At 36.6% G+C, this 26,679-nt stretch overlaps 2 protein-coding genes and 1 long non-coding RNA gene across 5 annotated transcripts; 1 reads left to right on the top strand and 2 right to left on the bottom strand.

The window, feature by feature from the left end:
- Positions 1-2,427: 2,427 nt before the first annotated feature.
- LOC116204779 lies at positions 2,428-3,306 on the bottom strand. Of its 2 annotated transcripts, none has more exons than XR_004156403.1 (2): positions 2,872-3,306; positions 2,428-2,707 (listed from the first exon to the last, which is right to left on the bottom strand). It is a non-coding gene; the product is annotated as an uncharacterized LOC116204779 (long non-coding RNA). The 2 variants fall into 2 exon arrangements; XR_004156404.1 differs by having other exon boundaries at positions 2,428-2,703; positions 2,872-3,006.
- Positions 2,705-7,801, top strand: LOC116204778 (beta-fructofuranosidase, soluble isoenzyme I-like). 2 transcript variants are annotated; one of them, XM_031537063.1, is made up of 9 exons: positions 2,705-3,330; positions 3,660-3,668; positions 5,278-5,522; positions 5,726-6,340; positions 6,433-6,594; positions 6,668-6,897; positions 6,978-7,065; positions 7,160-7,382; positions 7,475-7,801. In XM_031537063.1, exons 1-8 carry the CDS (start codon positions 2,958-2,960, stop codon positions 7,358-7,360), a joined length of 1,923 nt encoding a protein of 640 aa, XP_031392923.1. In that variant the 5' UTR covers positions 2,705-2,957; the 3' UTR covers positions 7,361-7,382; positions 7,475-7,801. The 2 variants fall into 2 exon arrangements, with proteins under 2 accessions (XP_031392923.1, XP_031392922.1); XM_031537062.1 differs by having other exon boundaries at positions 7,160-7,797.
- A 3,228-nt stretch (positions 7,802-11,029) lies between these two features.
- Positions 11,030-14,344, bottom strand: LOC116202762 (NAC domain-containing protein 7-like). Its single transcript, XM_031534372.1, has 4 exons — positions 13,915-14,344; positions 12,365-12,548; positions 11,971-12,242; positions 11,030-11,773 (listed from the first exon to the last, which is right to left on the bottom strand). The coding sequence occupies exons 2-4, from the start codon at positions 12,522-12,524 to the stop codon at positions 11,198-11,200; spliced, it is 1,008 nt and encodes a 335-aa protein (XP_031390232.1). The 5' UTR covers positions 12,525-12,548; positions 13,915-14,344; the 3' UTR covers positions 11,030-11,197.
- Positions 14,345-26,679: the final 12,335 nt, after the last annotated feature.

Genomic DNA, 26,679 nt, shown 5'->3' with positions numbered 1-26,679 from the left:
ATATATATATATATATTTTAGAGCACTTTCATGAAATTTTCCATTCGTGCAAAGCTTCCACGTAAGTTTATAGGACAAATTCTCTTCTCGTGGTCAGACGTTTTTTTACTCTTCTCATTAATATATACTTAGATTATTATTATTATTTTTTCAAACCATGGTAATGTATTTATACTGTTTTATTAAATGTTTCTAAGGAGATAAATTACAAAAGTCCTAATGATAATGAATTTACGGATACACAAACCGAAGAGTTTCTATTCTGCCTCTCTCCCACTCACGGCATCATTCTTCATATATAAATATATATATATGCATAAATATATAAATAAATATAAGTTTTGGAAATAATATGAGGAAAAAAAAGTTATAGAAAGAATAAAATATGTACATGATATTGGAATAGCTCCTATAGACGGGACCTTGAGACATAACATCTCGAGTCATTCCTCAACTCCTTATTGATGGTTGCTCGACTCTCTTCTCCTCAATAATATATTTGTCACATGGAAGTTCTCATTATTTATACATTCACTGATTCATGTACTCTCTTTTATTCAAGTAATAATTCCTTGAACAAAAAAATTAATTTGTTATAATTAAAAAAATATATTCATTATCTGGATATCTACCAAAAATATATTTTTATATTTAAAAGAAGGTAACTTACTAAGTAATCTTTCATTCTCCATTTAAAGAAAGATAAAGATCCAAAATCTCTCATTATAATTACCATATTCTCATGTCATTTTATTGAACTCTCATATTTTTCATCACACATTATATTCCAAGATAATGCAATTGAGTTTCTTTTAAATTTAATAAATTAAATTTTACAAAATTCAATTTAGGAAAGATTACCCATACTTTGCATAACAAGTTATATTTCAAGAAAGTTCGATTGTTCTTTTTTTTTTTTTAAAATCTAATAAATTAATTCTAAGACATTCAATTTACGAAAAATTACTTAAAAATAAAAAAATGTAAAAGTCTACGCTCTGCGACTAGTTATGTTGAAATAATTTCATTTTTTTATATAAGGGCCATGAACCTCATTGTAATAAAAAAAGCCCTTTCTTCCGACTTTTTTTAATTATTTGTGAAGGAGATTTGTGACTTAGTACAAGAAAATGAATATTATATATATATAAAAATGGGCATTCTGTTGATGAAAATTGAACATATATCTCTAAATTATCAGATGAGTGCGAGTGTCATACTGCTGTTAACTCGATCCCTTTCCGCCGAGCTTGCAGTTTTACCGCTTTTCTCTTCGTTCTCTAGGTCAATCTCGAAGTTTGGACATTTCAAATATTGGAGTACTAATTAAATTAATTAATCTCGACCTGACAAGTGTATATGTAGGATCCAAGAGACATAATCGATGATCTCTATCATGGGGAATAGTCATTGGTCCGCAGCTTCCGTTTCTATAGATGTCTTAATGCACGCAAGCTAAAATTCAAAATTATTCCCCTGCCATTTCTTCTTGACTGAACAGACGTGCTTATCTTATACACGTAAAAGGAACTTATTGATTTTCCGTTCTCAAGCACATAAATATTATTAGATGGGAACCGTACGTATTATAACAAAAGCGAAGAGATAGAATTTGTTGGATTTCTTGCCCATTTTTTCCTACATAATATATATATATATATATTAGTGTTCCTTAATTTATCTAACTATATATTGTCCATTATTCATGTTAACATATAATATCATTGATCCAAATACGAGCCCCAATCAAAGTTCCATTATTAACATGGCACAATATGCATGCATGTATATATGTATATACTTGATCTGTCTGTTCTTTTAATTTTACTCCCTTTGTAATCTCTTCATCCATTTGTTTTGCCTTGGCATTAATGGGATCCTCAATGGAATTCTTTTAATGCAATGCAAAGATGTAAATATAGGCCTAATTAAATTCCCTTGTACGTCCTCAAATGCACGATGATCGGTAAATTTGGTCATCCAAGTCCTGTATGTGCGTAAGTGTATATGAGTATTTACTTAATTATAACAATTGTTGGATCAATCTCATCAGTAATTTCTTTCTTTGGTAGTTGAGAAATCCAGTGCGAAATTTTGGACGATTTATATTAAACTAAGTGTGATCCGTCTCTCTCCGAAAAGGTCTTATATTAGGAAGCCCTCGCCAATTGTTCTGCTTAATGTTCTTGTTATACATACAAACACACACACACACACATATAAATATCTACTCTTATTGGGTTTGACCGGAAGGTATACAAAATGAAGATACAATCCTTGTGACTGAGGAAATCTATCTGTAGTTTACTTCTTATCATTAGCCAGCGCAGACTACTTATTCCACTTTTCCAAGTAATTTCAAAGGATAACTAAATCAATTTTCTCATTACTACCAATACATTTCGTTTGCATATGAAACTCACAAAATAATAACAATAAGAAATGTATTTTATCTCCTCCGTTAAGCCATCACAAATTCATTCACATGCGCAACCTATCTCACCCCAAATCCAATCAAATCACATTATATAACTATCAAACCAATCGAAAAGAACTGATGTGCTCAAACAATAAATCTACCTTCTGCTGCAAATGCAACACTACCCCTGCCTGCCTGCGCCCCTTTATTACATGCACATGCTTAACATATATTTACATATACTGCCCTTCTTCTCCCCTCCCTCACTCCCTCTCTCTCTCTCTCTCTCTGCAAATTTAATCATACGTACAAACAAAAACCAAGCCAGCGCATAATATTGGTGGAGAACTGCCTGATGGGATCAGTGAAGACTGAACCGGCCCTCCAATCAATACACACACATATATAAACAGCAACCACTTACTTCAGATAAACCCAATGAGGCCCTAAACCTCTCTCTCTCTCTCTCTGACACATATACACAGTACAAACATACATATATATCACATTTCTCAATTTGTTTCCTAAGCCCAACAAAATGGACGCCTCGCGAACCTCAGACCAGCCCTATACACTCCTCCCGGAGGACCCTTCCGTTGCCACCCCTCCAGTAGAGAGCCGCCAGCGGCGACCCATCAGGGGCTTCATCGGTATCCTCGCGTCGGTCATGTTCCTCCTGTCACTTGTCGGCCTGATCGTCAACGAGAACCCTAAGTCACCGTCTAGGATGGTCATCCCTGAGAATAATTTGGAGGATCCAAGCAATGTGAGACCGAGGGGAGAGATGGAGGGCGTGTCTGCAAAGTCATACCCATCGGTGAGGGACAGGTTGTCTTACAACTGGACCAAGTCCGAGTTCGCTTGGCAGAGAACTGCTTACCATTTTCAGCCTGAGAAGAACTGGATGAACGGTAGGTGCATTTCACAAAAGTCCCTCAACTTTTCTCATTTTTCTAAAACTGCCCTCCATCTGTTCAATGACCTTTTTTTTTTTTAAAAAAAAACTTTCTATTAATGGTAGGTTGGGTTTGTCTTCTTTTCCTTCCCGATCAATGTTTTTTCATTGACTTCTTTATAATTTGTGCATCACAATAATCATCATCATCATTTGGCGATATATAATATCTATGGTTGCACTGCTCCAGTCCTAATATCTGATTCTATTCTTATCTTTTATTGGCTCGGGATCTTCGGATTCACCCGTCTCCGCTATATGGAACTTGGAATTTATCGGCTTCAGATCCTGATGGTAAGTCCTCTCACACCACATCATCCCCTCAGTTAATAATCAGCTAACCTGAATATATATATATATATATATATATATATTATAATTTGACTATTTACTCCAGATTTGTAAATATAATGTATGCTAAAACGCCATACAATATGGATTTATATTCACTTAATACAGAATTCCTGAGATCTATTACAATAACATTATTCCTTTAGGTGGATTATTCTTTGATAGGGAGTAGTTATTAACTGGGGCCACTCTTATATATACTCATACATGTATGCACACGCGTAGACATCGACGTGGGTGTCAGATTTTGGCACGTTAAAATAAATTGGGTGGTGACCTCTCTATGGCTTTTTGACCAGTAATTACTTATACAATATCAGCTGGGCCTGAGCTTGATCAAAAGGGATAGGGAGAGAGAGAGAGAGAAAAGAGTTGAGGAATTATTGACCAATCACAAGGCCTCCAACATAATGTGTGGTTGTGCTATCGGATCCTGGAAGTTGGAGTGGTGGAGGTGGGACCGCCTTTCCCATTCCCATGCTATATATATAACAACTCAACAAATTATAGGGAATTATTATCCATTGCGATAGGTGGGACCTACCGAAAAAACTTTAGGTTCGATTTTCATATGAATGTAGTTATGGCATTTCTTATCTTCTTGAAGGATCCATGGACCCCGTACACATGGGCCTAACAGATTACCAAGAACACAACTGAAATTTATGAAAGTAATTAATATGTGGTTATATAAAGTCGTAACATCCGAGAGAATGGCTATTAATATGAGAAAAACGATAGTCACTTTTTGATCATTTAATCCTCACCAAAAAGAAGATATGGCTCAGTCGGTACTTGTGATATGGCTATGTCAATTTCAGATCTGCGCGATGGAGTCATTATTTTTGTTTGTTATTTTAGTTGTCTCTCTTTATTTATAAATAATTAGTATGAGCTCTCTCCTACCTATATGTATGAACATATAGGGAGCATATCACGTGCCTCTAATAAGTTACGTACGTGGATTTGATTTGATTTGATTTTGGGAAGATTGTGATCGATCTAAGATGCTCTACCTAACCCATTTGGAAAAAAGTTATACCCACAATTTGAATTGTAGGTTAGAACTTTCCTTGGACTTATAGTTTGATCTATGATATATGTATTTGTCACCCAACTCTTCTTTCGACAAGTAATTCTATTGGCCGAACTCATGCCCAGAGGAAAAAGAACACAAAAAGAAAAAAGGGAATAGATCCTGTCTTGCCCGACCGGGGCAACAAGTTAGATTGCTTTCGGTTGAGAACCGATTGTTTGATTTCGGAAAAGATCGCACAAGAACAACCTAAATTTTTACTCAGTCCTATTAATTTAATTTTTTAGCGTTAGAATATATGACTTATTTATTTTTTACTGGGAATTATGTATACTTGATTATAAAAGAATACTAAATCTGCGGTTATTTGGTCATGTAGGAGTGAGTAACGATTTTTTACTTTATAAAAATTTTCTTACGGATATATTTTCTTTTTGAACGAAAGATAATTCAGAAAGACATGTACACACTCAATTCATGTTAGTTTTGAGCAATGGTCATGCCGATGGGATGCAGGTCCGCTGTTCCACATGGGGTGGTACCACCTGTTCTACCAATACAACCCGGACTCGGCGGTTTGGGGCAACATCACGTGGGGCCATACGATATCGAGGGACCTGATCCATTGGTTGTACCTCCCGCTCGCCATGGTCCCTGACCACTGGTACGATATTAATGGTGTCTGGACCGGGTCTGCCACCACCCTCCCTAATGGTACCATCGTCATGCTGTACACTGGTGATACCAACGATGCAGTCCAGGTAATTAATTAGTTCGGAATTACAAGATTTTTCACTTGATTAGCACTAAACCATTTTTCTGGATATTAGCCATATTGTTTAAAATAGGATATAGGCTTGACTGGTCCATATATACGAGAAGTTAGGCTCGGCCCAGTCGCATGCCTTGGAGTACTTAACATGGATAATCAACGTGACACATCAAATTAATTATGTTATTGCAGGTCCAGAACTTGGCTTACCCTGCGAACCTCTCTGACCCACTCCTCCTCGATTGGGTCAAGTACTCTGACAACCCAGTCATTACCCCTCCAACCGGCATTGAGACAGACGAGTTCCGCGACCCGACCACGGCTTGGGCTGGGCCCAACGGGACATGGCACATCCTGATCGGCTCCAGGCTCAACACGACAATAGGTATCGCCCTAGTGTATGAGACCACCGATTTCAAGACCTACAACCTGTTGGACCACCCACTCCACACGGTCAATGGCACCGGCATGTGGGAGTGCGTCGACTTCTACCCGATCTCCACCAACTCGACAAATGGCTTGGACACTTCGGTCACTGGGCCTGGGATTAAGCACGTGCTGAAGGCTAGCTTGGATAATTTGAAGCTGGATTACTACGCAATCGGGACATACAATGCGGAGAATGTCACATGGACCCCAGATGATCAGGAAATGGACGTTGGCATCGGGCTGCAGGTGGACTACGGGAGGTACTATGCTTCCAAGACGTTCTATGATCAAAACAAGGGAAGGCGGATTCTGTGGGGTTGGATCAACGAGACCGATACGGAGTACGATGACCTTGCCAAAGGTTGGGCTTCAGTTCAGGTATATATAAGTTATCCCGCAGTTTCGTTTTCTTTAACAGGCAAATCTTATGCAAAATGAAGTAAATCCAAGGCCTCCAATGTTTCCTCTAGACCATCCCGAGGGTCGTGACCTACGACAACAAGACCAGAACAAACATCCTCCAGTGGCCGGTGGAAGAGATTGAGAGCTTGCGACTCAACTGCACCGAGTTTGAAGATGTTGCACTGGAGCCAGGGTCACTTGTGCCTCTAGACATTGGCATGGCTACACAGGTTCGTGTGATATCGATTTAGTTAAGCGCAACTAAATCAAATTTTGTTTCTCAGCTGTTGTCAATGTTGGCAGCTCGACATAAGCGCCGAATTCGAGATTCAAAGCGATTCACTGGAGGCAATGCTCGGAGAAACCCCAACTGAATTAGAATGCAGTGTTGCAAATAACAGGACGTCTTTGGGTCCCTTCGGCCTAGCAGTACTTGCTGATGAATCGTTATCTGAGCTCACACCCATCTACTTCCGCATCGTAAAGACTGCTAATGGCTCTCTCATGACACTCTTCTGCACTGATGAATCAAGGTTCGCCTACTGCCCATTCTAATCTGGTTCTTGAAGTATATATATGTGCAATGTATGATCGAACTACCTCCGATGCGCAGGTCGTCAAAGGCTACTGAGGTCTTCCGGAGGCTTTATGGTACGGTTGTCCCGGTCCTCCATGGAGAAAAGTTCACCATGAGGATTCTGGTCAGTGTCGATATATCAACCATGAACTTGATATAGTAAGTACACAAGTGTATATAATTACTTCGTTGACACATGGAAACATCTGATGATTCAGGTCGATCATTCGATCGTGGAGAGCTTTGCCCAAGGAGGGAGGAGAGTCATAACATCTCGAGTATACCCAACGGAAGCTATCTACGGGAACGCCAAACTCTTCTTGTTCAACAACGCGACCGACCTCAACGTGACCGCAACACTCAAGATATGGGAGATGAACTCTGCGTTCATTCATCCTTTCCCCTTCAATGAGATGTAATTGCATCTATATATCGCCTTGGGTAGGCTTATTCAGTTCATTTTTCAGTGATTTTGTATTCTTGGAGGCAACTGAATTCATACTGCGGTGCCCTCATGATTCCAATTTTTGTAGGGACCATGAAGATTGAAGTAATAGTTCATAAGTCCCATCTGCTGTGTGATCAATTGATTCTATGACTGGAATAAAAATGTCAAAATCTCACATGTATGGTAGGCTCAATTGAGGCCGAAATCAAAACGCCCAAATTTACGATAGCCTCAAAAAGGAAGGGCCCGCAAGAGATGGGTCGACTTGCCAGATGGGCCTATACATTTATTTATCAGTCATGGATATCACTTACCAGCCCAATGTAACTGTGCTTTTACATGTGTATTAGCCCAGTATAACTGGGCTTCTCATGAATATTAGCCCAAAGATAATGAGCTTTTGTATGTTGAAGTTTGTGAATAGCTTGGGCCTGGCCCAGGTAAAAGATTATTCTGGAACTCAAAGGTCCAGCGAGTTTTTAGGCGCACACCACATGATATTCAAAAACTCAATCAACCCGAGTAACTAAGCAAACAGATTCCAAAGTCTTAACACTTTCGGTCCTTAATGTTTACATTGACAAGAAGGAGCCTCAATGCTTCCTCGATCTGAAATAAGGAAGTTGAGTTGTTCTGGATCATATAAAGTCGATCCCAAAAGTACTAATTAATGAGTAAATTATCTGCAGTTAATGACGCATAACATATATAGGACAGGTGACTAGCAGATGATACAAAAGTTGTGGGACACGCTAAGGAGACAAGCAATGATAAGCATATCATATTCACATATATAATAATTGAGACAAGTTGGGACACGCCAAGGAAACATCAACCAGTCGGCGGATACACTCCTTGTCTCCTATTAGTCCCCCCCACCCCCCTCCTCCCCCTCTCTCTATACAATCCATTAATCTTTTTATTTGTAAAAGCACTCCCTCACATGCATATGCATCATTGAGCATAAATTAGAATTACCATTCCATACTTGAATCTTTTCTCTATGCAAAGAACTTTCAAGAATGGGCCGACAAGTTCATTGGATAAACATGTACTTTCACCAACCTGGACTTTGTTCAGATGGTGCAATGTCTGTTTCCTTTAAATAAAGATATTGGGTTTGAGTTTTATGAATGGAGAGAATTTACGATTGTATGGAAGAATTTTATATCTTAATGAATTGACCACGCTCAAACTGCAATTAGTCGACATCCATAGACTTTGGAATACTAAATGGTGCACATCGAGAAAAAAATATGCATCTCTGTGCAGCTAGTAATATATATATATATATATATATATATATGCGCTGCAAAAGGCGGAGGAGCTCTAGCCGACCAATTTTCACGGAAGATCAGCCAAGGTTGAATGGATAATGTCTTATATTTATTTGGGGAGAGAGCATTTATTTGGAGAGAGGACATGTATGCTTTCATACCATGCGGGAATTGAGTTGAAGGGAACTATTAATGGATTTACTGTACTGGCAATTTAAGACTTCGAAACTCATAAGCACTTTGTAATTATGATAATTATCGTCTAAAGAATATTAATTTTAACAAATAGTTAAGTTGTCAATAACACCTCATGATCTCATTAAAAGAAAAAAGGAATATATTTCTGATTCTCAAATCTCCGTTTTTTTTAATGCTATGAGTTACCAAATCAGTGTGTTGGAGGATGCCATTAATATTAGATAGAGATGGAGAGTTTGCAAGAGAAAACTAAAGAAACCATGGCCAGAGGATATGGCTTGGTAAGAAAAAATAATTTTCATCCATCATGAGAGTCAAAATGATTGTATTAAAAGCGTTGACTTGACTTGGCGAGGCCATTGAATTCTCTTTCTGTGACACTGGATTCCTTTCCGATAGCACTCTCTCCGACCATTCACTCATTCGGAATGAGTGCATGACTACTTCATATGTCGCATGCAGAACTTTTCTGTTTGCTTTAAAAAGGATTATTTGACCTGGCGATTGACTCCCATTCTCAAACTGGAAGAGATCAGTAGTCTCACTCACTAGCTTAGCTTCTGACTTATCTCCTCTTCGATGTTTTCCTCGAGAGTTAATAACGCAAGGGGCAGGAAATCGGGTCGCGAGGGAACAGATTAACGGGGGCAGCTCTTTGCATACGCAACTATTCACGTTTGCTCTCCTATCCGGTTCTCATCTCTGGATCAAAATGTTTTTGCAGGTTCTTCAATGGTTGGATTTCTTTTTTCTCTCTATACTTCTAAAATTGACACGTATATATTTATGTGTATATACATAGACATAACACCCACATAGCTACCATGCATATATGATATACGAAGATCCTCTTATTTTTGGTCTTTCTAAGGTTCCTGAGGGTTCGTATATATGCATCTTTACCTTAATGAATTGTCTTTGTCTATACTAGTTTCCGGGTAACTCGTCCATTATCTAAATTCACTCTGCTAAGTACGTGATAATTCTATCATATCATAAGATATAAGATTTTAACGTTTCCATTTGCATCATATTAACTGAAAGCAGCACACGTTGCATGTATGTTTGATCTTAACTGACAAAGCCGGGTTTCATACTTGGAGGTATATATCATGGAGGACACACCTGAATGATCCCAGGCATTTCTCTAAAACTAATAAAGGGACACTGTAGTCCCACCAAGTATCAAATTTTGAAATTCCAGGTTACTAGAAGAGAGCGTGTACTACTGCATTAAATCCTCTTTGATACACATTAAATAATTTTTTAGGATCTTATATATATGTATATATTTATATATATGGATGGTTCAGTAGTTATTGGGGTTTGAGTGCCTTCCAAGATTAAAAAGAGCAAGAAATTTGCCCACCCAAAAAAAAAAGAGCAAGAAATCATGTGAATGCTTTATATATATGTTTTTGAGCTTGGCAAACTTCCCAGCAAAGTTAGACATATGTAATGATCCTAAGAGTTTGCTTGGAATCCACGGCCTTGTTTAACCCCATATACCAAACTTCATTCATTAACTATCTGTAGCTATATACATTACTTCAATTCATATTCCTTAGGGAGGTAACTGTCCTTAAAATCATTGCAAACTTAACATTTTTTTTTTTGGGTGAACTGGCAAACCGTACTTTAAGTTTCATATCGTATGTACACTGCATAGACACGGTCTGCTTATTATATTTGATCAGACAAGTAGAACTGTGTCTTCTACATGCTTTTGCGATTAATAGACAATAAACTTCGCCGAGAAAGGAAAAAGAAAATAGAAAAAGAAGATTGATCAGCAAGCAATATAAACTTTGTTGGCAAAGATGTGACTTTTTCATTAATTTCCGGTAGTACAATAAGTATAACAGACACTTTCTCGTTACACCTAAAAAATCTGTAATTCTTTTCACTGACAAAAGGAAAAATTGTAAAACGTGTTGTATAGAAATACAAATTGCATTTCAACTTAAGATCCTACAGGTTATATATAGCAGGACCAGCTATGCATTATTCCCACCCCCAATATATTGAAAGTGTCCCGTACTTTAAATGTGGAACCCATATGATCCAATGACTGTATGGATGTAAATTTGTGCTGCTAAAGTTAGAAATCTTGCTTGAGACAATACAACTACCATAAACAATGACTAGCAAGCTGGACAAAACAATTAAAATAAGGGTTGCAATATATGGTTCTCGATTTTATGTAATGTACAAGGTGTTGGCTGATACGCACAACTTCCTCTTATCATCTTAGTAGAATCAATATTATCCTATGTTCAGTATATACCATGCATCAATAGAGTAATTTAATCGTTAAATATGTATCTTGGGGGTCATTTCCACAGATCCATTTGGCAACTGGTAGAGGTTTGTAGAGACCCATCATCTGTGATCATATCCTGCTTGCCCAGTTGTCTAGCAGCTGCCCCGTTAGTGTTGACATTAGGAGCATCCTCCTGGCTCAGCTGAGAAGCTACAAACTTGTCCAGAACTCGCCAATCAGTGACTTGATCCACAACCTCTTGCTCGTGATTATTATTGTTGTTGTTGCCAAAGAGCGAGTGCAAGTTCTGTTCTTGGGTGAGCGATGACGAAGACTGAAGGGCAGTTGATTGGTTCATGTCAAGGCCGAACGGTGCAAGGAGTAGTTTTGGGTTCTCTAAGAGAGGGAGCTGCATGAAATGTTCTTGGGGAAGTTGGTACTGATGAAGATCAAGCTCTTTCTTGCATGCATAAGGGAGATGATGGTAGTTAGCCAAATTGCTAGGGTTTGAGCTTTGGTTCGGCGAGTCAAGGTCGGGCATGAATGGGGATTGATCATCATACCAACACGGAGAGCCGTGTTCGCTCATCTTCCGGACCGTCGGGATCCTCTTCTTGAAAACCCTACACACCACCCAACCTTCTTCCTGTGCCATGTAAATACCAAACAAATAATATATGACTCTTGGGTATTTGCGCAACAAATATGTACTTTTGAGCAAAGGACCATAAGTAATTGATCAAATGCAAGATCGATACATTACACGAGAATATATGCAAACAATATTTCAAAGAACAAAGAAAGGATACATATATAGGACATTTGGTTGAGGGTTTTTCTTGCCTGAGGAGTGCCGTTCTCATCGGTTTCCAGCCGATATTCATGCATAATCCAATCGGACTTTTGTCCATTTGGTGCTCGACCTTTATAAAACACTAAGGTCTTCCTCATGCCAATCAAGTCATGCTTAGAATATATTGCCTTGTCCCGTCCTGTGGCTTTCCAGAACCCCGCTGCAGTAGCTCTATTGGTCCGAGTTCCCGTTGGGTACTTCTTGTCTTTGTGGCTAAAGAAGTACCATTCATTCTGCTCTTCCACGCTAATTCGACATAATTCTGTTCAAAATTTTTCAGAAAATAAAATTAAAATATTAAACGATATTCCAAGCAAGATGTTTGATTTGTCATGGCATTGATATATCGATTTCACTATTAAAGGATAATGAACATGCCATCACCTTGAAGATCCCATGGCTCAATTTTGTAGAGGTCGACGTCTTTGATGACATCTAGGTCAATTCTCCTTGAATTAATCTTTTTCCTGAGGTAGTAATCAACAAGCTCTTCATCAGTCGGGTGGAAACGAAAACCCGGGGGGACACGTGAGAAAGCATTCATATCCACCCACTTCGATCTTGGATCCTGTATGCATTTATTAGGAGAAATAAAATCAGCATATATGGACACAGAATCACATGCCCTAGCTAGTATAGTTAATTTGAACGAAGACACATAAAATCTTGTTAAAAGTATCGGTATTGATTTCACAAATTACTTCATCCAGGTACCCCATTAAAAAAAAAAAGAAAGGCAGTTAAATAAGCTAGGAACATAAACTGAAGCCTAATTAGCATGTTTTGGGAGAAGTAGATCATTACTGTTCTTTTCTTAAAGCTTAATTAAAACAGTATAAATCATTATGTCTCCTCTCTCGGGGTGAGATTATATCATAAGGGATGATATATCAGTGAGCTCTTAATCAAACATAACTGATCAAATATATAATCACTTGAAGGTTAATTATGCAATGATCCCAAAGAATAAGATTCATAAATATCTATATATACCCGATATTATTATAGAAAAAGACAAACATCAGTCTTAGATCCCAAAAAAGTAAAAAATAAATGAATATATAAACTTATCTCCTTGATCGGTAAGCCCTAATTGCAATGTGATGATTTACCGAGGAATTTTGTCTGCGATCAGGATTTTTCTTCATTGAAAATTTCTGTTTCATGGAGAACATCTTATAACATCTCTCCTACGTAGATCAGCAAAGTTTCCCTATGGACTAAAACAGATAATCATTGATGAACACCAAACGAAACTTTTCCTCTCGATAAATCTTACATTGCATGTAACTCAAACACACAACTACCTGAAATGATCATTTGGATCTATAATATTTGAAAAACAATAAGGAAAACAAATATTACCAGTTATCAGGAAAAAAATTTTAGAAGAAATTGTCTGCCATATATTTATGCAAATTTTATAGGAAAAAAATGGATGTAGCTAGAAATCACATTAATTGTTGATATAATTTTTTTTTCGGTAGGTAATTATTGATATAATTAGATGCACTTGTTATGACTCTATATCTAGGATCATATGAATCATGTATCAAGAATTAATGAAAATTTACAAGGATGTTAAAGAGAATAATAGGTGTGTAAATCTACTCGGATTGTTGTGCTTTATAGACAAATATTAGGTTTAATATTTATGTATCCAAAAGCTTGATATCAGTCGATCCTCCATGTATAACCTTATATGCCATTTGATCAGAAATTCAACAAGGAGGATCAAGAGCAATATAAAAACGCAATCACAAAGTTTCAAAACATACTTATTATTACAAAAAGGAAAAGAAAAAAAAAGGTACTTTCCAAGAACTAGAAAATGACAAATTCAAAAAAACAAAATCTAATGAACTATCCAAGAAAAAATGAACGAGATTGAAAACGGAACACATGAAGAGATGGAAGAGTATATATGCACATACCTAGAGCTTTTGGTTGTTGGAGCCGAATCGTCCTCCAAAGAACAAGGAACAATAGAATCACAGGACCAACTTTGTCAACTTTTTTCACTCCCCCAAAGTAAACCAATTTGGACAAACAGAGACAAAGAAAAATAGATCAGAGAGTTGCCGGACAAGGAAAGATCAAGATAATCAGAAACATAGTACTGTTCTTGCAATATATATCCTCGGGAATTGAGCCCTAAAATAAGCTAAACAGTCTCTGTGTGTCGAATTGTCGGCTCAGATCCCGAGGAAATTAGAAGAATGAAGGAAATGGGAAAAGGATGCCCGGGGGGCTGCCAGAAAAGGTTGAAAGGGTGGAAGAATGGAGAACAAGTGGGGTTATATAGGAAGGGAAAGATGGAAGCAAAAGAACAACACGAACCCTAATGATGTACAATCATCATCATCATTACTGTTCGATCTATTCATTTGATTTTCTTTGGCTTGTTTCATTACTGTTCGATATATATATATATATATATATATATATGACCTCTCAATGTCTCTCACTGTCGGATTCAGCTAAATTGGTGGGCAAGATTTTTGCACCAAAAAAAAAAAAAAGGTTGTGGCAAAATTTATAGGGCTTCAGCCAATAGTAATTAGAGAGAGACTGAGAGAACTATATGTTTGGCGTGGATTAATATTCTCGTGCCACCTTCACCAGCAACTACTGATAGAGACTTTTATTAATCCCTAAACATTAACATCGTGACGGACCTTGTACATATTTCGGAACACGGCTAATATTACAACAAATATTTGATCTATCGTGAGCTATAGCTAGAAAAATTATACATGTAGTACATAGTTACAATATCTCATGTCTATTGTTGTACACATGGCTAGAAAGCTGAATCGGCAAGTGTCGAAACATTGTGTGTTTATATATATATATATATATATATATTGATTTTGGCTATTGTTTTCATAATTATATCGAAAAATAAGAAATGATGTGAAATATTATTTGGGTTGAAAATCCATTTGCATTGACTTTACTTTACACACATATATATAGTGTAATTCTATAAATTACACATCAAATAATTTTCACATATATACCCGACCACAAGTATACAGCGTATGAAACCGTGTGAATATATGCATGTATGGTAAATTTTCCAGTTAACGCCTATGCGATATACTTTATGTCAAAATTTTAAGCCTTTTAATCATGTATATATATATATATATATATATATAATATGTACACGTACACAAGCGAGCACACATATTTTTATGAATCATATTCTATAAATAGATATATAAATACATATGTTTGAGGGATCACTGGTTCTCCAATCCAATTCAAAGGGGTGTATGTGGTGGAAGCCCTCAAAAAGTTTTCGTTAGTTCCAACAGTAATGAATGTGAGGACAATTGCAATGACACTATTGAACATCCCCACCTGCAGCCAAAGAAGAAAGACTCCTCTCTCGCTCTCTCTCTCTCTCTCTCTCTCTCTCTCGATATAGGCAGGGCAGGGTGGGCCCATTATTAGCCCGAACTCAATTTCCTCGTCCCCACCATTTCCAATCTCCCCTCGCATGTATATATCCTTTAAATGCCTTAACTGCAATAAAATGATGACGACGACCATGATGTAGTCAGTTAACCCGAGGGAATAATGCTTCTTTGGTTTCTGGAAATTATTGGAAAGATATTCATTCAATCGAAAAAGAGAAAAAGAGAAAAAGAAAAGAGGAATAAGAACACGTTGGATCATCCTACTAATGCAATTGTTGAACGACATGATGGCGGCCCAGCTAGCTCGTTGCTGTAGAGTATAAACCTTTGGGTTAAAATTACGCCTAATTAAGCAGAAGCTGGTCGTTCAGTTCTATTATTACACCCATGATTGATACAATTAATTGTGGTTAATTAGGGGGCAGATAGTGTTGCCTTCATTGATTACTTCCTATGTCTACAATAAGATCTAATTAATGTTGTATACTTACTTCATTCGCATGTCATGGTGATTAGAAAATTAATATCCTTTTGCAAATGTAATATATATACATAGACAAATGTTTCCAATGTATATATATATATATATATGTATATGTTGGTAATGTGTACATTTAATTTGTTCATATATCCCAGCAAAAAGGCTTTTCTCTACCATATAACATATTTTTTGAATAAGTGTCAGTATTATACTCATATAACCAAAGATTTGCAAACACTCATCTAGAATCAAAACTGCAACGAAACAGCAAAATTTTCAAGGCACGCAGGCCCTATCTTGGACCCTATACATCAGTATACAAAATGTTGGTACGCAGGCCACAAAACCATTTATAGAGTAGAACTTAATCATATCCTATCTGCAAACACTGAGCGCGGTAACTTAAATTGAACATTTGGCAGTGAAACAACTTTCTCCTTGACATGATTTAATATCTTTCCCACTAACAGAGAGACTGTAGAAACAAATTTCCTAAAAATTCTCATGTTTCTCTCGTGCCACACAGTATATACATAATATCTCCGAAAGAGACGCAAAATTATACTATCAAGTTTCCTACCTTTAAAAGAAATTATCCACTCGGATTCAGAATGCCAGGACATGCTGCTTTGATGAACTCGTATTCTGCTCATGATGCTTAGCCATATACCGCCGGTGACCGGGCAAGAGAAGAGAAGATGGTCTTGCGATTCCGCTGTAAGACCATAAAATTCCCATTCAAGACATGGTTTAGGTCTCCATCGTTGCATTTTTACCTTTGTTGTCAATCTATCTAACCATGTGAGCCAACATATGAAAGCGGCTCTCGGTACATGCCCTGGACACCACAAAACATGTCTCCATCTCACTTTTTCTCCTTGAGGCCTCCAAGGCACTCCATGTGCTCGAGGGAGAAAACTTACATGCTTTATCAACCCTCCATACAATCTCATCAGTCGCAGCAATAGGAACCTGTGTAGCTAGGTCGATAATCTCACGAGCTTGAGGGTCTCTTGTTCTAGGCCAACACCACGCTCCATCCTTGAAGACAAATGCAATAGTAGCTGTCCTCGAGATAGTAGGAAAGCACTGGACACCATTAGCACAAAAAGTAATCAAAGGCCCCACAGGGAGCCACGAGTCAAACTAAAACGAAGTGTGACAACCATCTCCAAGCTCGTTCAAACATCATTAGCTGAGCAATTGGTTTGAGCTGCAAAATTTTTCACCAGCTCCAAGAACAAACCCCTGGAATTTTGAGTGCCCAAAAACCTCTCTTCTTAATCAAGTAAGTATGCATCCAAGCCACCCACCTTATTCCAGCTTTCCAAATCCCTTATTCCCAGACCCCCTTCATGTTTGGGTAAACATGTCGTTGTCCGAAGGAGTTCAAACCACATTGCAGCCAAAAACCTCATCAGGAAGGATCTTCTATGGCACCAAAAATCGAGGGAACTATGGCTAAAGGAAGGAGACAAGAACTCTAAATTCTTTTACCTCTCAACTGTCATCTGAAGGAGTTCAAATCACATTGCAGCCATTAAAGACACAAATGGGGAATGGAGGCAAAATTATGATGGAATAGGGAACTACTTCCTTAGGAACTTTCAAGACCTATTCACTACCCCCCATCCAGTAATTCCCGAGGATATCGAAGGGCTGATCAACCAAATCATCACAGAATTTGAAAATGAAAACTCAACTCGAATTCCTGATGATAAGGAAATCCTAACTGCCTTAAACTCAATTCCAAATCTCAAAGCGCTAGGATCAAATGAAATTCCATCTCTATTCTACAAGCACTAAGGAGAAACAGTAAAGCCTCTCATTTTCTCTGCAGTGAAGGGTTTCTTCAACTCAAATCACATTCTCAAGGAGTGAAATAATACTTTTCTCTGTCTCATATCAAAGTGCCAAGGGGCTGCCACCTTTAAAGACTTAAGGCCCATTAGTCTGTGCAATGTTAACTACAAAGTTGTCTAAAAAATCATTACTAACAGACTCAAGCCACTTCTCCACAAAATCATTTCCCCGAACCAAATTGTTTACATTGAAGGGAGATGGATCAACAAGAACGGTCTACTTGTCCAAGAGATCCTTCACACGATGAGGAAAACAAAGGTTCGTAGAGGATGAATAAGGATGAAAATAGACTTTATGAAAGCCTTTGACAAAATTGAATGGAACTTTATCATCAAGATCCTTCAACAACTAGGATTCCACTCGACTTTTATATCATGAATATATCAGTGCATCTCAACTCCAACCTTCTCTATCCTACTCAACAACTCACCTCACGGTCATTTTTCACCATCTAGAGGCTTAAGGCGAGGAGATCCTATTTCACCCTACTTATTTGTGATATCAATGGAAATCCTATCTCGACTTCTATACACAGCAGAAGCAAATGGCACCATCAAAGGCATTCAATTAAATAGAGGTGGGCCATAGATATCTCATCTAATGTTTGCACATGATCTTCTAATCCTAACTAGAGTAACGAAAGCAAACATTAGAGCCACAAAAAGTATCCTAGACAAATTCTGTGATTGGTCGGCAAACACAAGAAGAACAACGAAATCGATCCTAGGTATGAGGAAGCTAAACGACGATCTAAAATACTTGGGCAACCCACTATTCATTAAAAGAAAGAAGAAAGAATCATTCCAATTTCTCATTGACAAGATCAAAGCCAAACTTGCTTCATGGAAGACCAAAGCACTCTCTTGGCGCAGGTAGAGCAACTCCGATCAACTCCATTGTTTATAGTACCCCTATCTACACCATGTCATTGTTTCGGTTTCCAAAATCAACACTAAACAACATCGACAAGGTAACAAAACGATTTTGGTTGGATACTAGCAAAGAAGAGGGCACCTACTATGCGCCAAAGAGTTGGGACTCGATTTGCCAACCAAGAGCAAAAGGTGGATTGGGCTTCCGAAGAGCAGAAGACTCAAACAAGGCAATGCTCCCAAAAACAGCCTAAGCATTGATAAAAACAACCAACAGTCTTGTATGGAGAGCTATAAAGGCAAAGCACGGTAACTTTCTAAATTCCACAAATCGCTCTTCTCCCTCATCAATTTGGAAAGGCCTCCAATGGTGCAAAGACACCATTCAAGTACTTGCTTCATTGTAGGTAATGGCACAACCATCTCAGCTTGGCTAGATCCATGGATCCCAAGTACGCACAATCACAAACCGTCTTCTATATTAAATGTAGTTTAAGACGTGAACCTGAAAGTAAGCGACCTGATACTGCACCAACCAAAGAGATGGAATATTCCACTACTAACAAGCCTTTTTGAGCAAGAGACAGTGCGACACATTCTTAAAATCCACCTCACCCAAGACGAACTTGAAGACTCAGCACAATGGACGCCAAACACTTTAGGGAAGCATTCTGTCAAATATTTCTACCCCATAGACCAACAACATACGTTCTAAAATCATAGCGGAATAGTATGGAAAGCCATTTGGAATCTAAAAATACATGGATGTCTCAAACTCCACCTATGGAGAATAGCTAGTGAAAGTCTCCCTTGGTTTAGTGAAAAGAACACCCCCTGTCCTCTCTGCCAAACCGGCTCCGGTAAGCTATATCACCTATACGGAGAATGTATCGTGTTGTTTGGAGGAAATCACCCTGGAATATGCTTTCTACTATTATCCCAAACACTAGTGCTAGGGACTTGATTAATTTTGTTGCTTGCCGTCCTTCTTCATTTATGTTGAACATTCTAGACAAGACCAGTTTCCCTTTATATGCTGCAATTATCCTTTACCAATTATGAATCTCACGAAATGATGTTTTGCATGCAGGTAAACCAGCAGACCTCCATGAAACCATCAAAAGAACCAAATGGTCTTTTATGGAGTACAACATGAGTGGACGCAACACGGAACAAGGAGAATGAAACTTACATACACAACCCCTGCAACTCACAGAATCACAAATACCCACAGGGCGGGAATGGTTTATCATCAGTACAGATGCAGCCTAGAACAATAGTAGATGATGCCTCTCGGGTGTCATACAACACCCGAATAGCTCACAAATACTTACATGGTTCCAGATCTCCAATGAAGACAAGCCGCTTGAGGCAGAGTCTCGAGCAACTCTCCTCGCCCTAACATTAGCTGCAAGAAGAGGAATGATGAAGATTTTTCTATGAAGCGATGCCTTGCTACTTATTGACGCCATTTTGCACCTCCATAACTCTCCGTGGGAGATTAGGAACATAATAGCGTATATAACTTCCATTCTCAAACTCTTTTCGGATTGGTTATGCTCATGGATTCCTATGACATACAATACCCTTACTTATGACTTGGGCCAATTTGGCTCAATATCAAATTTTCATTCACTATATACTTTTGAAGGGTATCAAAACCTAGATCCATTGTCTTTTGTAATTTCTACTTCTCATTAATGAAATATTTTATTTAGCAAAAAAAAAAAATGTTGTCTTCCAACGCACTTTAGCCTGTCCTTTTGGCTTCTCAGCTCCAATCCACAAGAAAGCTCTACATTGTTGGCGAACCAAACGGATAACCTTCTTGGGAAGCATGGACATGAAACACCAGCCAATAATTGGCCATAGCGAACAAGACGGAATTGATCAACTGTACCCTTCCTGCATAGGAAAGGTGCTTGGCGGTCCAACTCTTAATCCTCTGGGTTGTCTTCTCAGCGAACTCGGTACAATCTTGAGTGGATAGTTTACCTGGAGTGAGTGGAACACCGAGATATCTCACAGGGAGGACCCCTTTCTTGAACCCAATGCTGTCAAGAATTGATGTAACCTGCTCTGCACTAAGTCCTCCCCCGTAAAACTCGGTTTTCTCAGGATTTGTCTTGAGGAGCCCAAAAAGCTGATGAAATCCCTTTAGTATCCTACCATATAGCATATTACTCAAAAAGCTAGTCTTAACTTTTCTATAAGAAGCTGCTAGATATATATAGCAAGCACAACCTCTTTTATCTAGCCAATTTCGAATCAATCACTGCATTATGATGAATATAACTATATATATATGCACACATATCTTATGTGTATGTACGTCCGAAAACTCAATATGCATGGATTTGTTTGGAAAAAGAAACTTTTACTGCCAACGTTTCCATTCACCACCTCTTAATATCTCGCTAAAGTTTTTTTTTTTAAAATATTAATACTGGCTCTTCATTTCTTTTATTGTGAGCCGATCGAGTCTTTTTGTCATGAATGAAGGTAATTAATATATACTCATGAACTACATTTATATAATCTCGGTTTCTTTTATTGAAGGATTATTAATTCAAGACAAATTTTAAAAAAAGAGATGTGGGATTTCAATTTGATCATGCCTAAGAACCCCAAATCGTGAACTATAATAATTGGGCTATATATATAACAAATGATTCAGTCTGTAGCCTCAGTGTATAATAACATATCAGATTTGCTCGTGAGAAGTACGTTTCCCTGTTCCACTCACCAGTCACCCCTCCTTCCCTCATCATTATTATCATCCCCCTCCAGCCACAGCCCGGTTTTAATATTCATCCACCTCCCAGCTCAGTCGTCGACCCCGTTACTGGACAGAGCTCGACTTCTCCTTCTACTTAAACCTCAAGCTTCCCAACCACCTCTCATTCATGTCGTTATCAGCTTGAACTTTCAATCCTGTCCTCTGGTCACATTTCCATCTTGTCATTGACAAACCAAAGGTGTTTGTATATACACACACCACGCATATTCCGCTGACAAAATTTGAGTTCTTAACATGTTTGGATAGACATATTAATCAATCGACCGTAGTTGCAATTCATGCGTGAGAATCTGTACGTTCATCTAAACATTGTGATCATGTCTTTGTAACAGATGGACAAGATTTGACAATTGAATATATTAGGAGTAAGCTAGTTGAAATTGTCATGATAATCCGAATGTGGTATATCATATGGCCTATGTAGTGAATCTATTGATCAACAAAAGGGGAGGGAAATTGGGCAAACGATATCCGCCCGTGACCATCGTAGTTAGAGGCTAGAGCCATCTATCTGTCTATAATATATATATATATATATATATATATATATATTTCTCATTTAGTTTCCGAAGAGTATCAACAGACAAGGACAATTCTCCAAACAGGGACTCTTCATTTTCTCCCTTTCTTTTTTTAACGGTAGAAGAGAATCTTCTCGGTGAATCCCGACCGGTGGACCTATTAGGAGCGAGCGAGTCGGCGTAGGTTGGTGGAAGCCGGAGCCGCGCCGATGAGGTACCAGCAAGGGTGTGGGTGGCTGGTGGGTCCCACATGAAAAGAATGATGGGGGCTCAGAACGTGGCGGCTTGTGGTCCGGCGTGGGCTAGCCACCATTATTAAGCTGGCAACTTGTGGGGGTGGAAGTGACTTGGCTCACTTGTACTCGCCCATTTGGTCCAACCGTGGGCCCCACCCGTTAGGTCCGGGAGAGGCCCCGCCCCAATCAAAACGTGCTCCTGATATTTTGATGCTCTGCCCCGTTCAAGCTTAATTAGCACGTGTTTATTATCGAGCAAGGGAAAAAAGTAATTCTCTTTTTAGGATATTTATATAATGTTTGATAATGAAATTAAGTTTGATTTAATTTGATAAGATAAAAGTAGTTGGAAAAAGTATGTGAGAGAATTTGAAAAAGAAAATAAAAAATGTAAAAGAATTTGAAGAAAAAGATAAAAAATTAATGATTGTGTTGTTGAATTGATGAAAAAGTGTTGAAATTAAGAAAAAATATTGAATAATTGAGAGAATTTAATATTAAAAAATTAAGTTAAATAATAAATAAGAAAAAGTATGAGAGAGAATTTGAATAAAAAGATTAAAAAAATGAATGTGTTAGTGAATTGAGAGAAAAGTTAAGCTAAGTAAAAACAAATTTTGTTATCAAATTGTCAAACTACTTTTTTTCCTAGTACAATAAAATAGAAATTCTAATATCTAATAAATGGGCACAAAATAGTTTCATTGGTAGCTAATCTGAAATTTTTTTATTATTAGATGAGGGCGTGTGCTTTGATAAATTGTCAATGTCTTTGTTGTCGAACCCCTATACGACGATTTCTTTTCATTTCTAATTTTTTTTATTTTCACTCGATTCCGAAGTTTAATTTAACAATTTTTTGGGAAGGCACTATGTAATGAAGCTCGGAAGCCTTTAATTAAGAGAACTTGTCTATTCCTCTTTCTCTTTCTCTGTTTAGTTTCGAAAAGCCATGCATTATTCGATAAATGAAATCATTCTTCATCTTAATTAATTAAAACATCGTGATGTTCATATATCATGAATATATATATATATGTGTATATGTGTATATATACATACACTTTCTTAAAATTAGTGCTCTCTATAAATCAATTACAATTGACACGTGATAAATCTGCCTTGAGGGAATGCAAAGAAAAAAAATTAAAGAAAAAGGTGGCAATGTTTTCTCTTCTTCTCCTTTAATTCTTTTGAGCTCGACCAAGTATCTATCTTGAAATTTGTCCACGCACGTATATGAGTTTACTCTATATATATCCGACATCCATTATATATCGTTTGCTAAGTTGAAAAAGGAAATAGTCAAAGTCAGTATCATATTACCGCAAAAAAAAAAAAAGAGTCGAAGATGTACTTTAGAAAATGGGAATTAAGATAGAAATAATAAAAACGTAGAGAAATTATTGCAACATATGTAAACTTACCCGAAGAAAATTAGGAACATATGCAATCGAATATCCACCAGAAGAATATATAACATAACATGCAATCTGCATGTTAGTTTATGTATATAGGATGAAAGTGAGATGAGAGAAGAAACAAAAGCTTCAGGAGTTAGCCAGCTACAAGGAGTATATTGTACTCGAGCTCTGAGTATGAAATACCCGTAGCCGTAGTCCATACGCATACGTCAATCTATATGAGCCAGCCCTATCTAACCTGCAGCCTTATATACATACATATATATTTGTGTGTGCATAAGGCAAGAAAATTTACCTATTTCCCACATCCTCTCAAACCTTTTAGTCCAATAAAAGATGTTCCATCTTTTTGAACTTTATGTATACTCGACAGCAACAGATATAAGCTTATTATCCGATTTCTCTACATCTATGAATCAGATATTTAAACTAGTTAAGTCATTCAGTATTTACATAAGTGATGCCCTCCTAGCTAAAAGTCCAGCTCAAAATACAAAACGCATTGTTCACTGAAAAAAAAATATACAAAACGCATTGATGCATGGCGCAATCCACATCGGGAAATCACTCAACTTTTTTTGCTCCACACGCTTATGGGCACTAGTATGTTTGATGATTCTATGATTATGATAGGAATATATGGAGCATTTTTATATGATAGTACCCTTTAATCCTAATGGAAAAGGTCTATCGTGAAAACTTAATAATAGCCTACCAGCAGGCAATACCATAGATGATTGCAATTTTGGTTTATGTGTCTCCTTCGGAATAATAATACTGATGATTATACCCATAATAATAATGAGTATGAAATAAGAACAACTAAAGGATTCAGAACAGTATACAGAGGGATCCTTGATTCAAACAAGGGTTTTTTTCAACTAAATTTTTAGTTATTTATGCATTTGTGCCTTTTTATATTCATTCCATATACCATTAAAATGGATTTTGATCTTTTCTCCCGCATTCACATATGCTTTTCGAGATAAGATTAATATTGGAAATTTCAATTAAATTTGCACTTAGTAAAAATTACAATAACTTTAATATTTTGTATTTATAGATTTGTTGTATTGTTATAATATGGCGCATCTTTTCAACATTATGATGCACCCCCATATATTTTTTGCTTTCTATACCAAATTAAAGAATCCTCATAATATTTGAGTGCATCCTAGACTGATGTTATGTGTAAAAAAGTATCGGGATCAAATGAAGTATATTGCATCTATCGAAAAAAAAAATTGTAGTAATGATAAGCTATAATGGTAACCTATAAAAAAATTAGGAGATACTTAATGAAGAAGAATTAGCTAGAATTACATGCTAATACATATTACAAACAAATATGAATTAATATTTTTATTTTATAAACTTAATTATGTCTCTATACTTATATATAATTCTCTCCTAATTTTTATGTAGATATTATTTAATCACTATCTTTAATATTTCACTAGACTTTTGTCTTTTTATACTTCATTTAATTAAGTTTCTCATTTTTTCCTCCACGTCTATATGTTCATTAAATTAAGACAATTTCGAATTTAGCGTGTTATATTAATTTTAAAATAAGTCACACGATATTAATTTTTCTAATTTTTTTATGCTTTACAATATTACTAATATCATTTCTCGCATTTCTATCATATGAAAATACTATTGATTGAGAACTTTTTTGGAGACTCGCTGCATCTCTATATACTAAAACTCTTGCATGAAAAGTTATGTGTCACTCTCATATTTTTTTCCTTTTTATTTTAAATAAATTAAAATTTTCTTTTTTCTTTTCCTTTTTCAAATTTTTATTAAATTTAAGTATATCAATATATTTTTTTAGGTGTGTACCACTTGATATTTGGAAGTCCACTAGATCCGACTAATCTAGGTTCGAATGAGCTCGACCCATTAACGGATAAACTTCTCCCGATCGTGAATTTTTTCCAATCATAAAACTCACTCAATCAGGAATGGAGCTAGAAATTTCTCTTGGGGGACAATATACAAAACAATATCAACGTGATATATGCAATTATATATTTTTTGGTAGACATATATGCAATTATATTTAATTTATTGAAAGTAAAAATTGAATTTTGCATTCTCAAAATAACGTGTAGACTTAATTTCCAAATCTTTACAAACAATAAGAAAATTACATTTAAATTAATAAAATATCCTCTATCTTACAACAAATTTTATAGATTATATATTGACAAATTTGGAAAAGAGATTTCATTTTTAAGGAAGGACAATCTTATTAATAGTCTTTGGAATTTCGAACGTTAATAATTGAAACAAGAATTCCTTTTTTAGTAGGGATATAAGTAAAAAATTTGTAACTTTCACTAGGACAAATAAGAAAATTTGGGGGCTAGATTATATAATAACAAATATGAGGGGGGCATATCCACTTTTTATAGGGTAAAAGACTGAAATTTCAAAACTTTATATATACACTAACGAATGTTTGGAGAGTGCAAAATTCAATTTTGACTTTCAATGAATTAAATATAATTGCATATATGTCTACCAAAAAATATATAATTGCATATATTACGTTGATATTGTTTTGTATATAGCCCCTCGCCCATCATACTCTGCCTTTGTCCCTGCTCCCGACGCTTTACTTAAACTGTCAATTGACCTAAAATCAACCAACAAACATGAAAGCCTACTTCAATTTTTTACAATTTAAATAGCCTCTTTATATTTGTGCTTTTTTTTTGATATGTATCACTTGATTTTTGAAAATTCTCTAGGTTCGATTAATTTAGATTCAAACGAGTTTGACTTATTAGGAGATAAACCTCTCATGATCATGATTTTCTCTAGTCACAAGACTCATACTTGAGGTCTTACCTAAGGATAATAAGCTCCAACTCACCTAAAATCAATCCATGTTGATAAAAAGGTCTATTTTAAATTCATATTTAAGTTGTTTCTTTTAGGTTGTTACGACAAAAATATCCTTATTTTTACTGTAAAATGCAATGTTAGACTAATATATTGAATAAGTTTAATTCTTGTTTGGGTATTAACTTGTTGGCATTGGCTACAATATGTTTTTAATA

The sequence above is a fragment of the Punica granatum genome, chromosome 4 (genome assembly GCF_007655135.1).
Source record: "Punica granatum isolate Tunisia-2019 chromosome 4, ASM765513v2, whole genome shotgun sequence".
NCBI lineage: Eukaryota > Viridiplantae > Streptophyta > Magnoliopsida > Myrtales > Lythraceae > Punica > Punica granatum.
Note: the sequence above shows the minus strand (reverse complement) of the source record. Positions and strands in the feature narration are given on the sequence as shown.

Bases quoted from the DNA above. Each gene is read 5' to 3' on its own strand.
- LOC116204778 (XM_031537063.1), top strand. From the start codon at position 2,958: ATGGACGCCTCGCGAACCTCAGACCAGCCCTATACACTCCTCCCGGAG. The intron at 5,523-5,725 runs GTAATTAATTAG...ATGTTATTGCAG, and splicing joins ATACCAACGATGCAGTCCAG to GTCCAGAACTTGGCTTACCC. The intron at 6,595-6,667 runs GTTCGTGTGATA...CAATGTTGGCAG, and splicing joins ACATTGGCATGGCTACACAG to CTCGACATAAGCGCCGAATT.
- LOC116202762 (XM_031534372.1), bottom strand. From the start codon at position 12,524: ATGAATGCTTTCTCACGTGTCCCCCCGGGTTTTCGTTTCCACCCGACT. The intron at 12,243-12,364 runs GTGATGGCATGT...AATTTTGAACAG, and splicing joins TGAGCCATGGGATCTTCAAG to AATTATGTCGAATTAGCGTG. The intron at 11,774-11,970 runs GCAAGAAAAACC...TACATGGCACAG, and splicing joins ATGAGAACGGCACTCCTCAG to GAAGAAGGTTGGGTGGTGTG.